Raw genomic sequence first — 17,597 nt, 5'->3', positions numbered from 1 at the left:
ATGTATATAAAGTTTAATATGTATGTAAGTATTAGACAGACATCAATATCTGCAAGAAAGACACAGGAACTTTAACACCACACCCGGCAGGTAAGGAAAGCGAGGCAATTGTTTGCCGGTGGCTACAATGCATATATTGGATCTTAACCCCCAAATGTGGATCTGCCAGGTGGCTCGCATTGGGGAGGCTGATCACCCATCCTGTTGTTTCAGGGATGCTCCTTAGGTGGTACCAAACATCCCATGAGCCTACCCAGTAAGGAGCAGCTACTGAGCGTTAGCTGATTAGGCAAAAACTAAAAGTTTTCAAGCCACACGTCTGCGGGTCAGAAGTTCACGGGGACAAAGCGCCACTGCCCTGTACCGTTCGGGCAATGGGGCTTCTTTGCCTCGAAACACAGCACGTCTCCCGCGTGCTGCAGGCGGCCTCGCTCGGGCGCCGCTGGTTACAATGTCCAGCCCGCGACACCACGGGTCAGGCTCGGCGGCCACTGCCCAGCCCACCGGGCGTCTCCCCGCCTGCGAGCGGAGCCGACCGACCCCAGTGCCAGTGCTCGGCGGCTTTGCCCTGGGGCCGGGGGGTCAGAGCCCCTCCGGGAGATCCACGCAACCGGCCCCACTGGAGAAGGGGCCGGAGCTGCCCAAGCTGCCGCTCCCCGGGCCGGGCTCGCAGGCAGTGGGGCCGAGGCGTCCCTAGAGGGAAGATTTCCCATTGCCCAGCCCGTTCCCGCGGGGTCCTGCCAAGAGCCCCTCTGCCCTTCCCATTGTGTGCCGGGTTTAAGCGACCAGCGCGCGCCTGAACGACCCGGCCCGGGAAGGCTTTGGCACTTGGAAGGGGGATTGTTGGATGCACGATAGGGACGCGCCGCACCCCTGAGCCCGCCCCCCTATGGCCTGCAGAGCGTCCAGTGGCTCAGGCGTTCTACGAAGACACACCCTGCCGCCGAGGACCCCTCGCTCGCTCGCAACCCGGCCCTGCCTGTCTCAGGCGCGCGCGCTCTGGTCTCTTCCTTTAGTAGCTCGGTGCAGAGGTAGCAGGAGCGGCGCAGGCGGCGGGGCCGGAGTGGGCTGAGGCGGCCGTTCACCATAGCGAGAGCGCAGCGCACTGAGCCCCCTCCCCTTGGGACACTCACACACACGGTGAGGGGGGGTGACGACGGGTTCCAGACACAGGGGTCGGGAGGGTTTCCGTGAGTGACCGTTGAACGGGAACGGGGGGTGAGCGGCGCCAGGAGGCTGCTGGTCACATGACGCCCGAGCGCTCTCGTCGCAGGCGGATAGAGCCGAATCGATTTGGTGGCGAGATCGTTGGGCGCGCGCCTGCAGGTGCGGCTCCGACGCGCGTCCTGGGGGTGGGTGAGGAAGGTTGTGGGTGCGCGCGCGCGCGCCCTCCCGCGTGTCCCCTCCGGCGGCCCGTCCAGCCATCCCCCTTAACGCGCTCTCTTTTCTCGCCTGTAGAGATGCCCTCAGCTACTAACAGCACTATGGCGAGTAGCAGCGGCAAAGTGGGGCCAGTGCCGGCGGGTAGCGAGGCCGCGCCAGCAGCGGCTCCCCCCCAGGCAGTAGCGGCTGCGGGCGGCACCACCAGCTCGGTGCAGACCGAGGCCATGAAGCAGATCCTGGGAGTGATCGACAAGAAGCTGCGCAACCTGGAGAAGAAGAAGGTACCGTAGCTCCCCGCACCCCCGTCTGGGCCCTGCCACACACTCCCGTGTTCCGGCTTCCTTTGCTCCAGCTCTCCCCGGACTCATCGGCCGCACTTTCCTTCTCGGTCTCCAGGTTCCCTTCCTCGCCCGGGAGTTTCCGCTCCCGAGCGGCCTGTCGTTCTGGCTCACGCTGGGGCTGCGGAATCACCTTTCCCATCAGCCACGGCGGGGATTGGCCGGCCCGTGTCCCGCTGCGCGGGGAGCGAGGTTCCGGGTACCGGTGCTCCTGCCCCGGCCAGCCCGATCCCCGCGGAGTTGCCGCGGGACTGCTCGGGGCGTTCCCGGTGTGGGCTTGGTGGAGGCTCCCGCCGGAAGGTTCCAGAAGAGCGGCCGCCTCGCCCGGGGAATTCCTGTACCGCTCGGACCAGCGCGCAGCCCTTTGTCCGCAAAGCCAAGCGCGGGGTGATGCGCTCCCCCTCATGGGGCTCTTTGGGCTCGGACCCAGGCAGGAGGGGCCGCTACTGCCCCCTTTCCCGTCCTCTCAGTCGCGGTCGGTGTCCCGGCTCCCGGTGAGACACCGGTGCGGTGAACCTCAGCCCCCCTTCTCCCCACCCCTTTGTTCCTGTGGGCTGTTCGCGGGCTCAGCCTTCGCGGAGGATGAATTGGGCTTGTAACCGGCCCATGGAGTAGCGGCCTTCTTCCCCCGGGACAGAGAGCTGGGTGGGTGCGGGGCGATAGGATCTGCAGTCTGTGGGGCTCACGGACTGTGCACATGGAGGCTGAAGCTAACATGGCGGCGGTGAGAGGCAGTCTCAGCCTCTCCGAGGCAGCTGCATTGTGTGAGCAGGCACTGGCAGCACAAAGCCGGGGCCAGCCGGCCATCCTACCGGAGATTCCCAGCCCCTGGAGGCTCCCTCTGTATGGGTCTCGCAACCAAGACTCGTAGGCATCTGGGATATTATACTGTTGTGGGAACATCAGTTAATCTCAGAGGCTCTGGGTTGCCTAAGGAGAGTGACGGTGTTGTGGTTATTTATCATTTCTATGGTACCAGTTGTGTACGCGATGCTATGTGTCATACGGAACGTGCCAGGCAAGTGGCCCTGTTCTCCAAAGCTTAATGGATAAATGTAATAGGACACAGTAGCAAACATAAGTTTGAATGGTTATTGCGCCGCCCCCCCTCCCCCCATTAAAAGCTCTAGCATTTTGGTGATACACTTGAGAAATCAGTATATTTACAGGTTAAAACTTGGGATGCTACCAAAAAATTCTGACCTGCTGTAAGGTTAATCTCTTAATTCTGCTTTTGTTTTTAATGTTTTAAAAAACATGAATTCAGTTATGAATTTTTCTGTTTCACTTTTATTTAAAAACAAAACTTGAAATATGAGTAGTCTAGTTTGGAATGAATTCACTATATTGAGGCTGTAAAGGTGATCTGCAAAGGGGCCAAAAATTCTACCTGCTTTACACCTGTATGCATGAGTACACTCCTTTTTTTTTTCTTCCTGTTAGAAATAGCAGGAATGTTAAGTGTTGTCTTTTAAAGAGAGCGGGGGAAGGCTTTTTGTATTACTTTAAAATGTGGCGGGAGTTCTCTCATACTTTGCCTGTAGACAGACTTATAGTAGTATAAGCAAAGGTGTGATATTAAACAGTTAAATCAGTGCAAGCGTATGTGTAGACAAAATCTTAGTCTTTAACTGAAGGTTTGGAGATTTTCAATCAATCCTTAAAACTTTCCCCAGGGGTTTTAAGTGAATTAAGTAGATTGTAATTGGTCTGAATAAAAAAACAATATCATAAACCTGCTAGTTTTCTGGGGTGGACACAACTTGAATTTTCAGTTAAAAATTAGGAGAGTGGGGGGCAGGGAGGTGGAGAGAAGAGCTCTGCAGACCTTCTACCCTAAAACAAGCGAAGACTGCACAAGTACAGCATTTTTGCCTTTGCTGGTTACTTTTACCTGTTGCTGTCTATATGCAGCAGTTTCTGAAGTTTTAAAGAAACTTACATGTTAACAAATGTGTTTGTCTTTTAATGCAGTCGCTCTCAGTCCTTCCAGACTACTGTACCCCTTTCAGGAGTCTGATTTGTCTCGCATACCCCCAAGTTTCACTTCGCTTAAAATCTACTTGCATACAAAATCAGATGTAAAAATACAAAAGTATCACGGTATAACTGAAAAATTGTTTACTTTCTCATTTTTACTGGAATATAAATATTGTACTTTTCAGTGTATAGTATGTAGAGCAATGTAAACAAGTCATTGTATGAAGTTTTAGTTTGTACTGACTTTGCTAGTGCTTATGTAGCCTGTTGTAAAACTAGGCAAATATCAACTCATCTAGATGTACCCCCGTGGCAGACCACTGCATACCCCCGGTGTACACGTATCCCTGGTTGAGAACCACTGTTTTAATGGACTTTCTGGTAAAGTTGTATGGAGAATATCTTAAACTAGAAAGTTATAAGTAGAAGACCTCAGAATTCTGATACAAATGCATGCAATTTGGGATGTTTTAGCTTGTGAATTCCTCAGTCTCTGTTAGTTCCCTATACCTGTTATAATATACAGAGAGCAGTAGTCACTGCTTTAATTAAGGTGTCATGATCATTTCATTATAACTGCTTATTACTTTCTGAAACTTGGCATGGAAACTTCTCTCATAGAGGAGAACCACCTTTGAGTGGTTGTGGTGTGAATTGCCTTTGACTTGAGAAATTATTGTGTATTAGCACTATATTTTGCTTTTTTCTTGTTGCGCACAAAGTATGCAGTTAAGGTCAGGTTGTATGTGCATAGCTAGCTTAGCACTGAGCACAGTGATGAAAGTGTATGAAGGGGACGAGCTCCTGCATGATTCTGAAGTCTTGCTGCAGACCTCATAATGTGCATAGGATAAATGGTTCTTGGATGTGTCAAGCCAAATTGTCAAACTATGGATTTCTTTCCATCTTCAAGAAAAAAAAATTCAAAGGTTTTAATATTTTCTGAAGTTTTGAAGATTGCATGGCTAAGTAATCAGAAGTAAGGAAATGACAGAGGCTAGATATGCAATATTTATATGTGATTATGTATTGTTTGTGATCACATGCTGATTCTTAAATGCAGTATTTAAAAAAATGTAGTTGTATGATCTTCTAAATTTTTGAAGATGTTTTGCATATAAAGGATAAGGTCAGAAATTATACAGAGTCTAGAGACAAGTGGATGAAAAACGTTAAATGTGAAAACGTTTGATAATGTGAAAGATTAAATGCTTTCACTAAAGGAGTTTGCAGACATTCATCTAGAAGGACAATGGAGTTAAGTTTTGAATCTTTATTAGCTAAGAACAAAGTAAAACTACAGTTGATTTGGTGACCTGTGCAATTAAGCCTGTGCAATTTTAGATATTATGTTTTGACTCTGGATTAAGCTACTGATGACTGAAAGAGTCCTTTGGCTAGACTTAATATATGTATTGTAAATGCAAAATTATTACTACTTGAGTTTAGAAATATCATTTTACTCTTACAGACCCAGCTAATGAAAGTGAGAAACTAAAAAGACTTCTGAATCAAGATGTAGCATTTCTGATTTTTACAGCAAAAGTGCATTTATTAGATCACAAGCCACGCTTACCATTTAAGATTTAAATATCTAAAATTGTCAACTTTTGGGAATGGGACACAGCCACCCTGATTGAATTGGCCTTATTAGCACTGACCCCCCACTTGGTAAGGCAACTCCCATCTTTTCATGTGCTCTATATTTATACCTGCTTGCAGTATTTTTCACTCCATGTGTCTGATGAGTGGGTTATAGCCCATGAAAGCTTATGCCCAAATAAATTTGTTAGTCTCTAAGTTGCCACAAGGACCCCGCATTATTTTTACAGAATACAGTGTGTACAGCGCTTAAATTATATTTTTAATTATGAATATTTGCACTGTAAAAAACCAGAAGAAATAATATTTTCAGTTCACCTAATACAAGTAGCGTAGTGCATTCTCTTTATCATGAAAGTTAAAGCTACAGCTGTAGAATTATGTACCAAAAACTGTTTTATTTTTGAATGCAATGTAACATTTTAGAACCTACAAGTCCACTCAATCCTACTTCTTGTTCTGCCAATAGCTCAGATAAAGAAATTTGTTTACATTTGCGGGAGATAATGCTGCCCACTTCTTGTTTACAGTGTCACCTGAAAGTGAGAACATGTATTTGTATGGCACTGTTGTAGCCAGCATTGCAGGATATTTACATGCCAGGTGCGCTAAAGATTCATATGTCTCTTCATGCTTCAACCACCGTTCCAGGGGACAAGCGTCCACGCTGATGACAGGTTCTGCTCAATAAAAATCCAAAGCAGTGCAGACTGAAGCATTATCTGAGTCATGCCACCATCAGAAGGTTAAATTTCTTTTTAGGTGGTTTGGATCCTGTAGTTTCCGCATCGGAATGTTGCTCTTTTAAAACTTCTGAAAGCATGCTCCACAACTCATCCCTCTCAGATTTTGGAAGGCATTTCAAATTCTTAAGCATTGGGTCGAGCGCTGTAGCTATCTTTAGAAATCTCACATTGGTACTTTCTTTGCGTTTTGTGAAATCTGCAGTGAAAGTGTTCTTAAATTGAACAACATGTGCTGTATCATCATCCGAAACAGCTATAACATGAAATATATGGCAGACTGTGGGTAAAACAGAGCAGGAGACATACTGTTCTCCCCCAATGAGTTGTTACAAATTTTAATTAACACACTTTTTTTTTTTTTTAAAACGAGCATCATCGGCATGAAAGCATGCCCTCTGAATGGTGGCCGAAACATGAATGGGCATATGAATGTTTAGCATATCTGGCACATAAATACCTTGCAGTGCTGGCTACAAAAGTGTCCTGCAAATGCCTGTTCTCACTTTCTGGTGACATTGTAAATAAGAAGAGGGCAGCATTATTTCCTGTAAATGTAAACAAACTTGTTTGTCTTAGCAGTTGGCTGAACAAGAAGTACAATCACAATTCATTTTTTTTGTTAATCATATGAGTTAACTGCGATTAATCGGCAGCCCTAATTTAAATGATAGTAAATGTTCACTTCTTGCTGATGTTAGTTAACAGAGTAAATCAAGATGTCATTTTGTAAACCGTTCTCTTTACCTTATCTAGTAGTATCTTAGCCTAATGCAGTAGGTGACCTTCTGGACTGTGTCTAAAACTAAAAAGAAATAACACTTAGTCTGCATTTAGAATCCCGTTTGTGGTAATATGCCTTTGGTTAGAGTGGCTCTTCACTGCATTGCAGAGGGCAAGACTGCCTTCCTTTGGCTTCACCTTGGCATACTAAATATCTGGAAGCTTTGTGAGAAAGTAGCGTTAAACAGGAATGACTTTTCTTCCAGTTTGTGGTGATGGAGAAGCCTGTATAAAAACATTTGTTTCCAAAAGTTAAAACTCTTTTTTTGAAAGAGAGCCAGGTTACCAAATTAAATGGTGGTTCATGGCAGACTTTTCTTTTTTGGTGGTCAAACATTGTGCATTGTGTGACTGACTGGGCCAGGAGTGGCCAACCTGAGGCTGAGAAGGAGCCAGAATTTACCAGTGTACATTGCCAAAGAGCTACAGTAGTATGTCAGCAGCCCTCCATCAGTTCCTCCTGCTCTCAGTTCCTCCCGGCCACTGGCAGCCACTCGATCAGCTCCTCCCAGTCCCTCCCCGCACCTCCCGATCAGCTGTTTCATGGCATGCAGGAGGCTCTGGAGGGGAGGGGGAGAAGGTAGGGCGTGGCACGGGGAGGGGGTGGGAAGAGGTTAAGTGGGGGCAGGGCCTGTGGCAAAGCCAGGAGTTGAGCAGTGAACATTCCCCTTCTCTCCCCTCCCCCCCAACACATTAGAAAGTTGACACTTGTAGCTCCAGCCCCAGAGTCAGAGCCTAAACAAAGAGCTGCATGTTAACTTCTGAAGAGCTGCATGGCCACCCCTGGACTAGGCTAACTGTAATGTGTTCAATGCTCTATTTAAGATGGCTGCATCCTAAAAATAATAATAGGAGATAGGTTTATCTCTTAGAACTGGAAGGGACCTTGAAAGGTCATTGAGTCCAGCTCCTTGCCTTCACTTAGCAGGACCCAGTACTGATTTTTTGCCCCAGATACCTAAGTTACCCCCTCAAGGATTGAACTCACAACCCTGAGTTTGCTGGCCAATGCTTAAACCACTGAACTATCCCTTCATGCTGCTGAAGCTTGAGCTAGTACTTAATACTGTTGCTTACCTCTTAAATGGTGGTAGGCTGTTAGAGCAAGAAGCAAAGGTCTTTTTACTCCTACCTGACTAATGGTCTTTTAGGTATAGTTTAGTGCTCATCAAAGTATATTCCGATCTGTCTGTTGGTAACTAGCTCACCTACTGTGTCCCATTGTTGTGGTTTAATTTGACCACAGTGGTATGGTTGCTAGCTATCACCCAAATCAAACTCTTGGCCAGGCAGCATTATATTATTGGGAGTTCAGGAAATCCTTAGTTAGAGAATTAATTTTCTGTGTCAGGGCTAATGTTGAAAACCTTTTTCACCTTTTCATTAAAAAAAATTAACTACTTTGTCTACCTTTTTTAATTGTAGAGTTTTGAGTAAAATGGGTTGTTTTGGCAGGAGGTGACTTAGATTAATAGATTCTAGGACTAGAAGGGACCTTGAGAGGTCATCGAGTCCAGTCCCCTGCCCTCATGGCAAGTCCAAATACTGTATAGACCGTCCCTGATAGACATTTATCTAACCTACTCTTAAATAGCTCCACAGGTGGAGCTGGATGGAGCATAAGTGACTGTAACTATCTGTCTGGGGCCTCTGTCTATAATTTATCTTGCATGGTAGTTTGCATGTTATCCTTACTTTCACAAGCCCACAGCTTTCCAGAATAAATCCTTTGGGCTGAACTCTTATATGCTCAGTTTCTGAAAGTGAATTATTTCAGAAGATTTCACTGTCTGTTTTATCTTTCAGTCAGAACTTTGTCACTGTCAACAAATGATGGTTAAAGAAACTTTTAAACCTAGAACACAGTCATGCTATGGTATTTGTTTTTCTGCCCCTCCTCCCTCCCCTCCTTTTGTGCCTTCCTGTTTTGGTTACTATTAGTGATTCCTTTTGATGGCTTCAGTTGACTCTCGAATTTAAAAATGACAGGACATGAAGTAGTGGTTGAATCCAGATCTCCAAACAGCTTTTCAAAGGAACATGAAATATGCTCAGTCATACAGAAATAATGAAAATTCCAGAAATATGAATACATTAACTTTTAGGTCTGTGTAGACTTGTACTAAATCTTATATGTAAGCAATAGAATTTTAAGACCAAGTTTGCTGTTATGAGGTTGGATCCAGCAGGCCTTTTTCCAGTATTTAATAACTTTAAAGCAACTATTAGGTCACATTTAGCCCAAAACATACATGTAGTAAAAACAAGCTTTTTTTTAGTTATTACAAAATCAAATGTTTGTCAATTTTTAGAATTCTAATGGAAATGGTTCTTTTAGACAAATATTCCCCTTCCATGGACAAATGTAGTAAAATTGTGCAAGTCACTGAAAAATAAATTAAACTTTGAAAATTCTTCCAGTTATAATAGCCTCAGATGGTATTAAATATGGAGCCAGGAAATTTTAAAGATTTAACCTATATTACCTTTTACAATGCTTCCATCTAAAGCAGCATTTTTCAGACTGTGATCCGTGGACCCAGGGAGATCCCCCAGCCCCACTGATCAACTCCTCCCCCTCCCTTTGAGTGCCTCCTACATGCTGGGGAACAGCTGTTCGGCGGTGTGCAAAGAGGTGCTGGGGGGTGGAGGAATGAGGGAGGTGCTTGGAAAGAGGAGGGACAGTGGTGGGAAGAGGTGGGGTGGGGATGGGGTATTGTGGGTGGATGTGGGGTTGGGTCTGTGAAAATTTGTAAATCAAAATGGGGGTCCTTGCATTGCTAAAGCTGCTGATCTGAAACCAGTATCCCAATGTTGGCTTCACTGCCTCTAAGTGAAGACAGAGAAGTCCTTTGGTGTCAGAAGTTTCATTGTGGGTTACCCACAGATGTAGTGCTAAGTAGTAGGGTTAGTGACAAAATATAAAAGGGGGAAACATTCACTGGAAGTTTTTGTCCTTTTGGAACTAACTTTTCAGTAATATATTTTGATTTTTGTAGCTCTTCTCCAACCTTAAATTCAAGTGATTAAAAATGGTTTTGTGTAGTATTAATCTTATATTCCCAAGATATGTGACCTCTCAATTTTAAGAACAACTGACCAGTGACTAAAACTAAAAAGCCCTGTACTTTAAAACAAATAGATTACAACCTGTAACTAGAATATTCTTTGCAGTGATTATCCCCCAAGAAAACTGAGTGTTATGATTTTTGTGATAGTCTTTTTGAAATTATGGCTATCAGGATATTCTTTGGGGTTTTTTGTTTTTTTTTAAACAAAGTTTTGACTTGAATTTTGGTTGTTCAAGGCAAAATCTTTCCCAGTATATTGTATTTCACAAACATTAATCTGAATTGCATGGGCAAGCACTCCTTTTAATATCTGTACATTTTCTTAGACTTCAAAGCTTTATAGCAGGGATGGCCAACCTGTGGCTCTGGAGCCTCATGCAACTCTTCAGAGGTTAGTATGCAGCTACTTGCATAGACCCCAACTCGGGGGCTGGAGCTACAGGTGCCAACTTTCCAATGCTCACTGTTCACCCCCTGCCTCTGCCACAGGCCCTGCCTCCACTTCACTCCTTCCCCCAAGGCCCTGTCCCTTCCCGCCCCCCTCCCTGAGCCTGCCATGCCATCGCTCTTCTTCTCACCTCCCAGAGCCTCCTGCATCCTGTGTGAGGCACAGGGAGAGAGGAGAGGCGTGGATTGGCGAGGTGGCTGGCAAGTGGGGCAGGGGAGCTGATGAGGGACTGCTGACATAATACGGTGGCTCTTTGGCAATGTACATTTGGCAAATTCTGGCTCCTTCTCAGGCACAAGTTGGCCACCCATGCTTTATAGCAATTGGTAAAGATTTTAGTGTAGAATAAAGTGTTTTATCCATAATTACAAATGGCATTATAATGAAAGCTGGTTATTATTTTAGGTCTCTGTAATTGTTTTGGGATGACTACCTTGTTCTAAGAATTGCTAAATTAATTCTGAAGGCAGAAGGGGAATTTTTGAAGTTCGAAGAGAAATTATCATTTGCCTTGAGTTACAGGCCACTAAAAAGCAACAAAGAGTCCTGTGGCATCTTAGCCCTCGTCCAGACTAACCTGCGGCATCGGCGGGTTAAAATCGATTGCTCGGGGATCGATATATCGCGTCTAGTCTGGACGCGATGTATCGATCCCCGAGCGCGCTTACATCGATTCCGGAACTCCATCAACCCGAACGGAGTTCCGGAATCGACACGGAGACCCGCGGACATCGATGCAGCGCCGTCCAGACGGGTGAGTACCTCGATTTTAGAAATTCGACTTCAGCTACGTATCTAAAATCGATTTTAATATCTAGTCTGGACGTGGCCTTATAGACGAACAGGTGTATTAGAGCATAAACTTTCGTGGGTGAATACCCACTTCGTCAGACGCGTTTACCCACGAAAGCTTATGGTCCAATACATCTGTTCATCTGTAAGGTGCCACAGGACTCTTCATTGCTTTTTACAGATCCAGACTAGCACGGCTACCACTCTGATAACAGGCCACTAAAAATTACTGCAGTTTGAAGTACTAACTCTTGTTGACCATTGTTTGTCATCTAGCTCTATTATTAATTTCTACCACTTCAGACTTTCCATGTAATCTTCTTTAAACTCATGCACTTGGTTGTCTCTAAAAAAAATAAGTTGTATTTAAGCAGAGGGTTTTTGTGGCAGAGAAGCCCAGTCCTGCTCTTAGTGGTGTCAGGAGGAGTTGCCATTGACTGGACAAACTCACTGAGTGAATAATTGGTGGTGCATTTAGTGTACTGGATGAGGTATACCTCATGTCATATGGAATGTGTAGGATCCATTGATCTTGAAAGGTATGTTTGATCATTATAGCAGTGGAGATATGTCTGCAGATTTGCATCTGTTATGGCAGGGTTTAGTGCTGCTTTGGGTTGTGGTGTCCTAGTCTGTGGGGAACTTGCTTCTGATGAGCATGGAGAAGTTGGGGGGTTGTTTGGAAGGCCAGAAGAGTGGGTTCAGGAAAGATTCTTTTTCGGGATGGGGCCCCTATAAAGTATGACTTGTAGTTTGATGCCCTGTGTGTGTTTCAGAGTGGGGTTTTAGGTGACAATGAGGGCTGTGGTGGTCAGTGGGTTTTTTCCCCTTGTATTGAAATAGGTTCTTTTGGGGTATTTTGGTGGCCTGTTCCATGATTCAATCTACATCTCTGATGGAGTGTCCTTGTTTGGTGAAGGAAGTTTTAAGTGTGTTATGGCATATATCCTGGACTGACTTCTCGGAGCATATTCTGTGGTATCTGAGTGCCTGGCTGAAGATAACAGCTTTCTTGGTGTGTTTGGGGTGGTTAAAGGATTTATGAAGGTAGTTATGGTGATCCGTGAATTTCTTGTATATGGTTGTCTGTAGGGTTCCATTGTTAAAGCTGTTTGTGATGTCCAGGAAGTTGGTGCTATGTGGGAATGTTCCTGAGAGAGTTTAATGGACAGGTGAGGGTTGTTGAACTTGTGGTGGAAATCTGTGAGGTAGTTTAAGCTGTCTGTCCAGAGGATAAAAATATCTTTCATGGTTTGTGGTGTATTGATCCAGAAGTTTTTTTTCAAAGGTAGACCATGAAGAGGTTGGCATATTGCGGTACCATCCTAGTACCCATGGCTTTTCCCATGGTTTGGACAAAGTGTTGCTTGTTGAATGTAAAATTGTTGTGTAAGGATGAAATGCTTGAGTTTGGCAATGTATTTGGGGTGTATATCTGAGGGTTGTCCGTTGTCTTGTAAAATTTGAAGCAGGCAGCTATGCTGTCATTCTGAGGGATGTTGGTGTATATAAGGAAGTGTGGATAGGTGAATATCTGTTCATAGCTAACTTAACACTGTGCGTGATGTGAAAGTGTGTGAGTGGGTACAGATAATCCAGCTCTAGTAAGTATGGATAATTCAGTTCCAGCTCAGTCTTGATTGTGCTTTTTTTTTTTTTCCCCCCCTTTTGGCATGATTTCCTGTTTTTATTTTGTTTTTCCTCGAGTGGGTGAGAGCATGTGATTTTTTTTTTCCCCACTTTTGAGGTGGTCCCTTCTGGAGTGTGTGAGGTGAAGTAAGTGGTTCCTCAGTTTCTCTGAAGTGTGTCTGCAGAGCTAGTCAGCATATTTGGAGTTGTGTGTAGTGGTCAGACGGTTATAGATTGGGCCCTACCAAATTCATGGTCCATTTTGGTCAATTTCACAGTCACAGGATTTTTAAAATTGTAAATTTCACAGTTTCAGGTGTTTAAATCTGAAATTTCGTGGTGTTGTAACCCTGAGGATCCTGGCCCGAAAAGGGATTGTGAGGGGTTTACAAGGCTATTATAGAGGGGTCACGACATTGCCACCCTTTCTTATATGCTGCTTCTGGTGGCAGCGTTGCCTTCAGAGCCGGGCAGCTGGAGAGCAGGGCTGCTGGCCAGGTGCCCAGCTCTAAAAGCAGCACTGCCACCAACAGCAGCAAAGAAATCAGGGTTGCATGGTATGGGGTTGAGGAGGTCATCACTTTTTGGGGGAGCAAGGACAGCCTTATGAGTGGACAACTGACTGTAGTCAAGGGGGTGCTGTGGCCACTTCAGTCTCCGAGGGCTGGGCCTGGAGCCGCAGAGGAGCCAGGCTCGGGAGGGAAGGGACTTCCTCTTGCCCTACACAGGGTGCTCCCCAGGACTGGTGTCAGACCCACCTCTGGGAACCTCTCCTAGCTGTTGGAAGGTCACCTCTCACCCCTGCTTCTTGCCTTTATCTCCCTTGTGAAAGCTAAAGTCTGGCATACAGTAGGAGTCCCCAGCTGTGATGCCCGCAGCCTTTTCCCCTCCCATACAATAGCTAGATTTCATGGTCTGGGAAGTATTTTTCACAGCTGTGAATTTGGTAAGGTCCTAGTTATAGATGGTTACAGAGGATGATGTTTTGATTCTTGCATTTGCTCAGGAAGTAGATGTCACTGTTAAGTTTTGCTTCCTGTTTCTTCATGTTGTAGAGCAGGAGTTTTCAAACTTTTATGCTGGGACCCCTTTTGAAAATGTTTCACACTGTGATGAACCCCTCCAAAAAAGTGATCCCTCCCCCGATAACGTGTCACCCTTACTTCTGGCGGTGGCTCTGCCTTCAGAGCTGGGCACCTGGCCAGCAGCCATCATTCTCATGGCCCTCCTATAATTGTCTTGAGACACCCTTTTGGATCAGAACCCCCAGTTTGAGAAACTCTGTTGTAGAGCCTCCATTTCAGACGGCTAAATTCAGTGTCTTCTATGTTGATTATTAATATCCTGGAAATGACATGACTACTACTATACTGCATGCAAGATATTGTGAATGTCTTATCAGTTTCATGTTGTTAGCTTGGTGCACACCAGTCCTGGTTTAATAATCTGGTGACCAATAAGTTTATATGCTCGAGGGGGAAAGATGCTTTTGGGGTAGGGGGAGGAAATGGAGGAAAGAAACTCTTACAAATGTAAAACTTTACTTGGTAAGGCTGTTTTTTTAAATAAAGTGTAATTATCTGTCAAATTATTTAAAGAACCCAAGTTTAAAAACAAACCAGTAGTTAAGAACATCAGCTTGTTCACCGCTCATAATATAAGTAGATTGGCCCTGAAGCCAGCATAGCTGGCCATGGGAAGATCCTGTGCTATCCTGTCTCTGCTTCCAATGTAGAGTATCTTGTTGGGACTTCCCTTTATACTGTTTGTCTCTGGCTACTCTGTATGTAGCTCAAAGTTATGTCAAAGCTGTACTTCAGGGCACTGTGGCGCACTCTCCCAAGCTGCACTGTGCAGTCTGGACTAATTCTTAAACATTAAGAAATGTTTCATTACAACTGTCATGATCTGGCACACAACTTGTTAAACTCTGGGATCTTTACTAATACAACCCTTTTAGCCCCTCTAAATTTCCTCTCAGGACACTTGCCTATAACTATCAGGCGATCCTGGCTGCTTGTCATAACTCTGTTTTAGGGACCCTGCAGGTCTCTTCAAAACTCTGATTGACTGCCTCTGACTTCTGAAAAAATTTTGAAAAAAACCCCACTGAACTTTTATTTAACCAGAATAAACAGAACAACAGCTTTCAGTGGTCCTTCTGCTGCTTGCAGAAGGAAAACCTAATATTTTAAGAGCCTGGTAGTACTTCCTGTCCTGATTGCAGTCTGGCTCTACAATCCCCTCAGTCATCCTGTTCCCCCTCTCCTCAGGAGCCAACTGATGACCCTTCAAATTCAAAACCTCCCAAGTTGCATAGGGGCAGTCTAGGTAGAGCTTCAGTCAAGAGTCTAAACTTCTGTGTACCCAGCAGCATACATTCATTTGGTTTGTCTAACATCATACTCTGTCTTATGTGTTAAACAATTTCGCTTAACATCTCCCATTCTACAGGTTAACTGTACACACACACCTTAACTCTGACCCAAAGTAAATCGATTTCACCAATATAAATACAACATACAACCACTGAAAAATAAATGTTTTATGTACGCATTGAAGCATGTTGATCAGTCTCAAATCATGCCATATAGTCATTACATAAATCAGTGTATAAACATTATTTGCAAGAAATGGCAGAACACTTTGTTGAAAAACTGTTATAAATACATTGAATTTTAAACATGAAAAGAGAATACTTAAATATTAAAATCAAGATTACAGAAATAACATGGGTCAGAGTTTTGGCAGTTTTCTTTTTGACAAAATAGGCATTTCTTTGTTTGATAAGTAAGTTTATTACGTGGCCAGTGTATCAATTAGAACAGGGGTGGGCAAACTCTTTGGCCTGAGGGCCACATCTGGGAATAGAAATTGTATGGTGGGGCATGAATGCTCACAAAGTTGGGGTTGGGATGTGTGTGAGGGAGTGAGGGCTCTGACTGGGGGTGTGGGCTTCGGGGGGTGGGGGGCAGAAATAAGTTCCGGATGCAGGAGTGAGCTTCAGGCTGCGGTGGTGGAGTGGGGTCGCGGGGAGGGCTCTGGTTGGGGGTCTGGGCTCTGGGATGGTGCTGGGGATGAGGAATTTGGGCTGTAGGAGATTGCTCTGGGCTGGGGCCAGGGGGTTTGGAGGCTGAGAGGGGGATCAGGGCTGGGGCAGAGGGTTGGAGTGCAGGAAGGGGTGCATACTCCAGCTGGGGGAGCAGGCTCTGGAGTGGGACTGGGGATGATGGGTTTGGTGTGCAGGATAGTGCTCTAGGCTGGGACTGAGGGGTTCGCAGGGTGGGGAGGGGGGATCAGGGCAGGGGTTTGGGGTGTGGGGAGAGGCTTAGGTGCAGTCTCTGGGCAGTGCTTACCTCAAGCAGCTCCCAAAAGCAGCAGCATGTCGCTTCTCTGGCTCCTGCGTGGCCAGGCGGCTCTGCACCCTGCCCCATCTGCAGGCACTGTCCCTGCAGCTCCCATTGGGTGTGGTTCCCGGCCATTGGGAGCTGCATGGGTGGTGCTTGGGGGGGGGGGTGCAATGTGTAGAGCGGAGCCCCCTGGCTGCCCCTACATGTGGGAACCAGAGGGGGTCCATACCGCTGCTTCTGGGAGCCATGTGGCGTGGCCCCGACCCTCTTCCCCAGCTGGAACGTTGGAGCGGGCCATGCCGCTGCTTCCAAGTGCTGTGTGGAATAGCCCCAACCCTGCGTCCGAGCTGGAATGCTGGAGCGGGGCACGCCCCAGACCCTGTTCCCCAGTGAAAGCTCAAGGGCCGGATTAAAATGGCTGGAGGGCCGGATTTGGCCCACAGGTTATAGTTTGCCCACCCCAGATTTAGGAAGTACTTAACTATTTTTGTTTTGTAAACTGATAAGTGATAGTTAGCAGTTACCTAACTACATTAAACATTTTGCTTTTGAAGAGCATTGGTTTGACTTTACCAAGCTTGGTTTTGGAGTCTCATTTCATCTGCAGTCACATCTCTGTCAGTTTAGTACCGTGCATAAGATTTTAGTTCAGGACTGAGCTTGATTTGTCACTCTTTATGTTAGCAGGAAATGAACACAAAGGAATTAGAAGATATTTACCTATCTGACTTAACTCTTAAGTCACCAGCAAAAGAAATGTGTGTGTGCTCTTGTCTTTTGATGTACAGAGATGTCCTACATTAAATATGAGGAATGTTAAGTCTGGTCTGGTCCTTCCTGATTTACTTAAGGACTTAATAGAGTCACATATGGATTGGCAGTTTTCTCAGCCCATAACTGCAGAGGGGTAGGTGTTGAATCCTTAAAGGTTTTTCTGTCAAATATTAGGAAAATGAATGTTAGCAAAAATAAAGGCTTTAACTGAGAAGAGGTAATTTTTATTTATGCTGTTTATCAGGTTTCACTTTCTTGGAACTTGTGATGTATTTCTCTGGTTCTTGTTCTTTAGAGTTTCCCAGAGCAGATAGACCCTGAGTAGTTACTGTGAAAAACAAAAATGAAAAAAGCTTCGAATTGTCTTTATGCACCATGAAACTAAACAGGGCGCACACACCTAGTTTTGTTTATTTCCAGGTCACTTTCAATGCTGATGCAAAGTAACTTTCTGGTGGTTGCAGGAAAGGTCACTAAGATGTGCATTATAGTAACAGAATAAGTGAGATTAAAATATTTCCTCCTTGTAAAAGTATATTGTAAATGTAAAATGAGTTCAGGTATTTGGATACAAAGCTCATAATCATGTCAGTTTGCACCTTGTGTTACAATATAATTTCATATAAAATAGGTATTGTGACAACAGAGGAGGAACCGTAACATAACTCTCACTTCTCTTGTGCTTAACTCTTTGACTTGTAGTA

At 45.3% G+C, this 17,597-nt stretch overlaps 1 protein-coding gene across 2 annotated transcripts in view; it reads left to right on the top strand.

The window, feature by feature from the left end:
* The first annotated feature begins 993 nt into the window (after positions 1–993).
* The window catches only part of CAPRIN1 (cell cycle associated protein 1), a 64,287-nt gene continuing 47,683 nt past the window's right edge, over positions 994–17,597 (top strand). For both annotated transcript variants that reach the window (XM_030560075.1, XM_030560074.1), the window contains exons 1-2: positions 994–1,140; positions 1,459–1,664. In XM_030560075.1, the coding sequence (XP_030415935.1) occupies positions 1,461–1,664 (204 nt within the window). In that variant the 5' untranslated portion in view covers positions 994–1,140; positions 1,459–1,460. The remainder of the gene's footprint in view (positions 1,141–1,458; positions 1,665–17,597) is intronic.

Source organism: Gopherus evgoodei, chromosome 4 (assembly GCF_007399415.2).
Source record: "Gopherus evgoodei ecotype Sinaloan lineage chromosome 4, rGopEvg1_v1.p, whole genome shotgun sequence".
Taxonomy (NCBI): Eukaryota; Metazoa; Chordata; order Testudines; family Testudinidae; genus Gopherus; species Gopherus evgoodei.
Note: the sequence above shows the minus strand (reverse complement) of the source record. Positions and strands in the feature narration are given on the sequence as shown.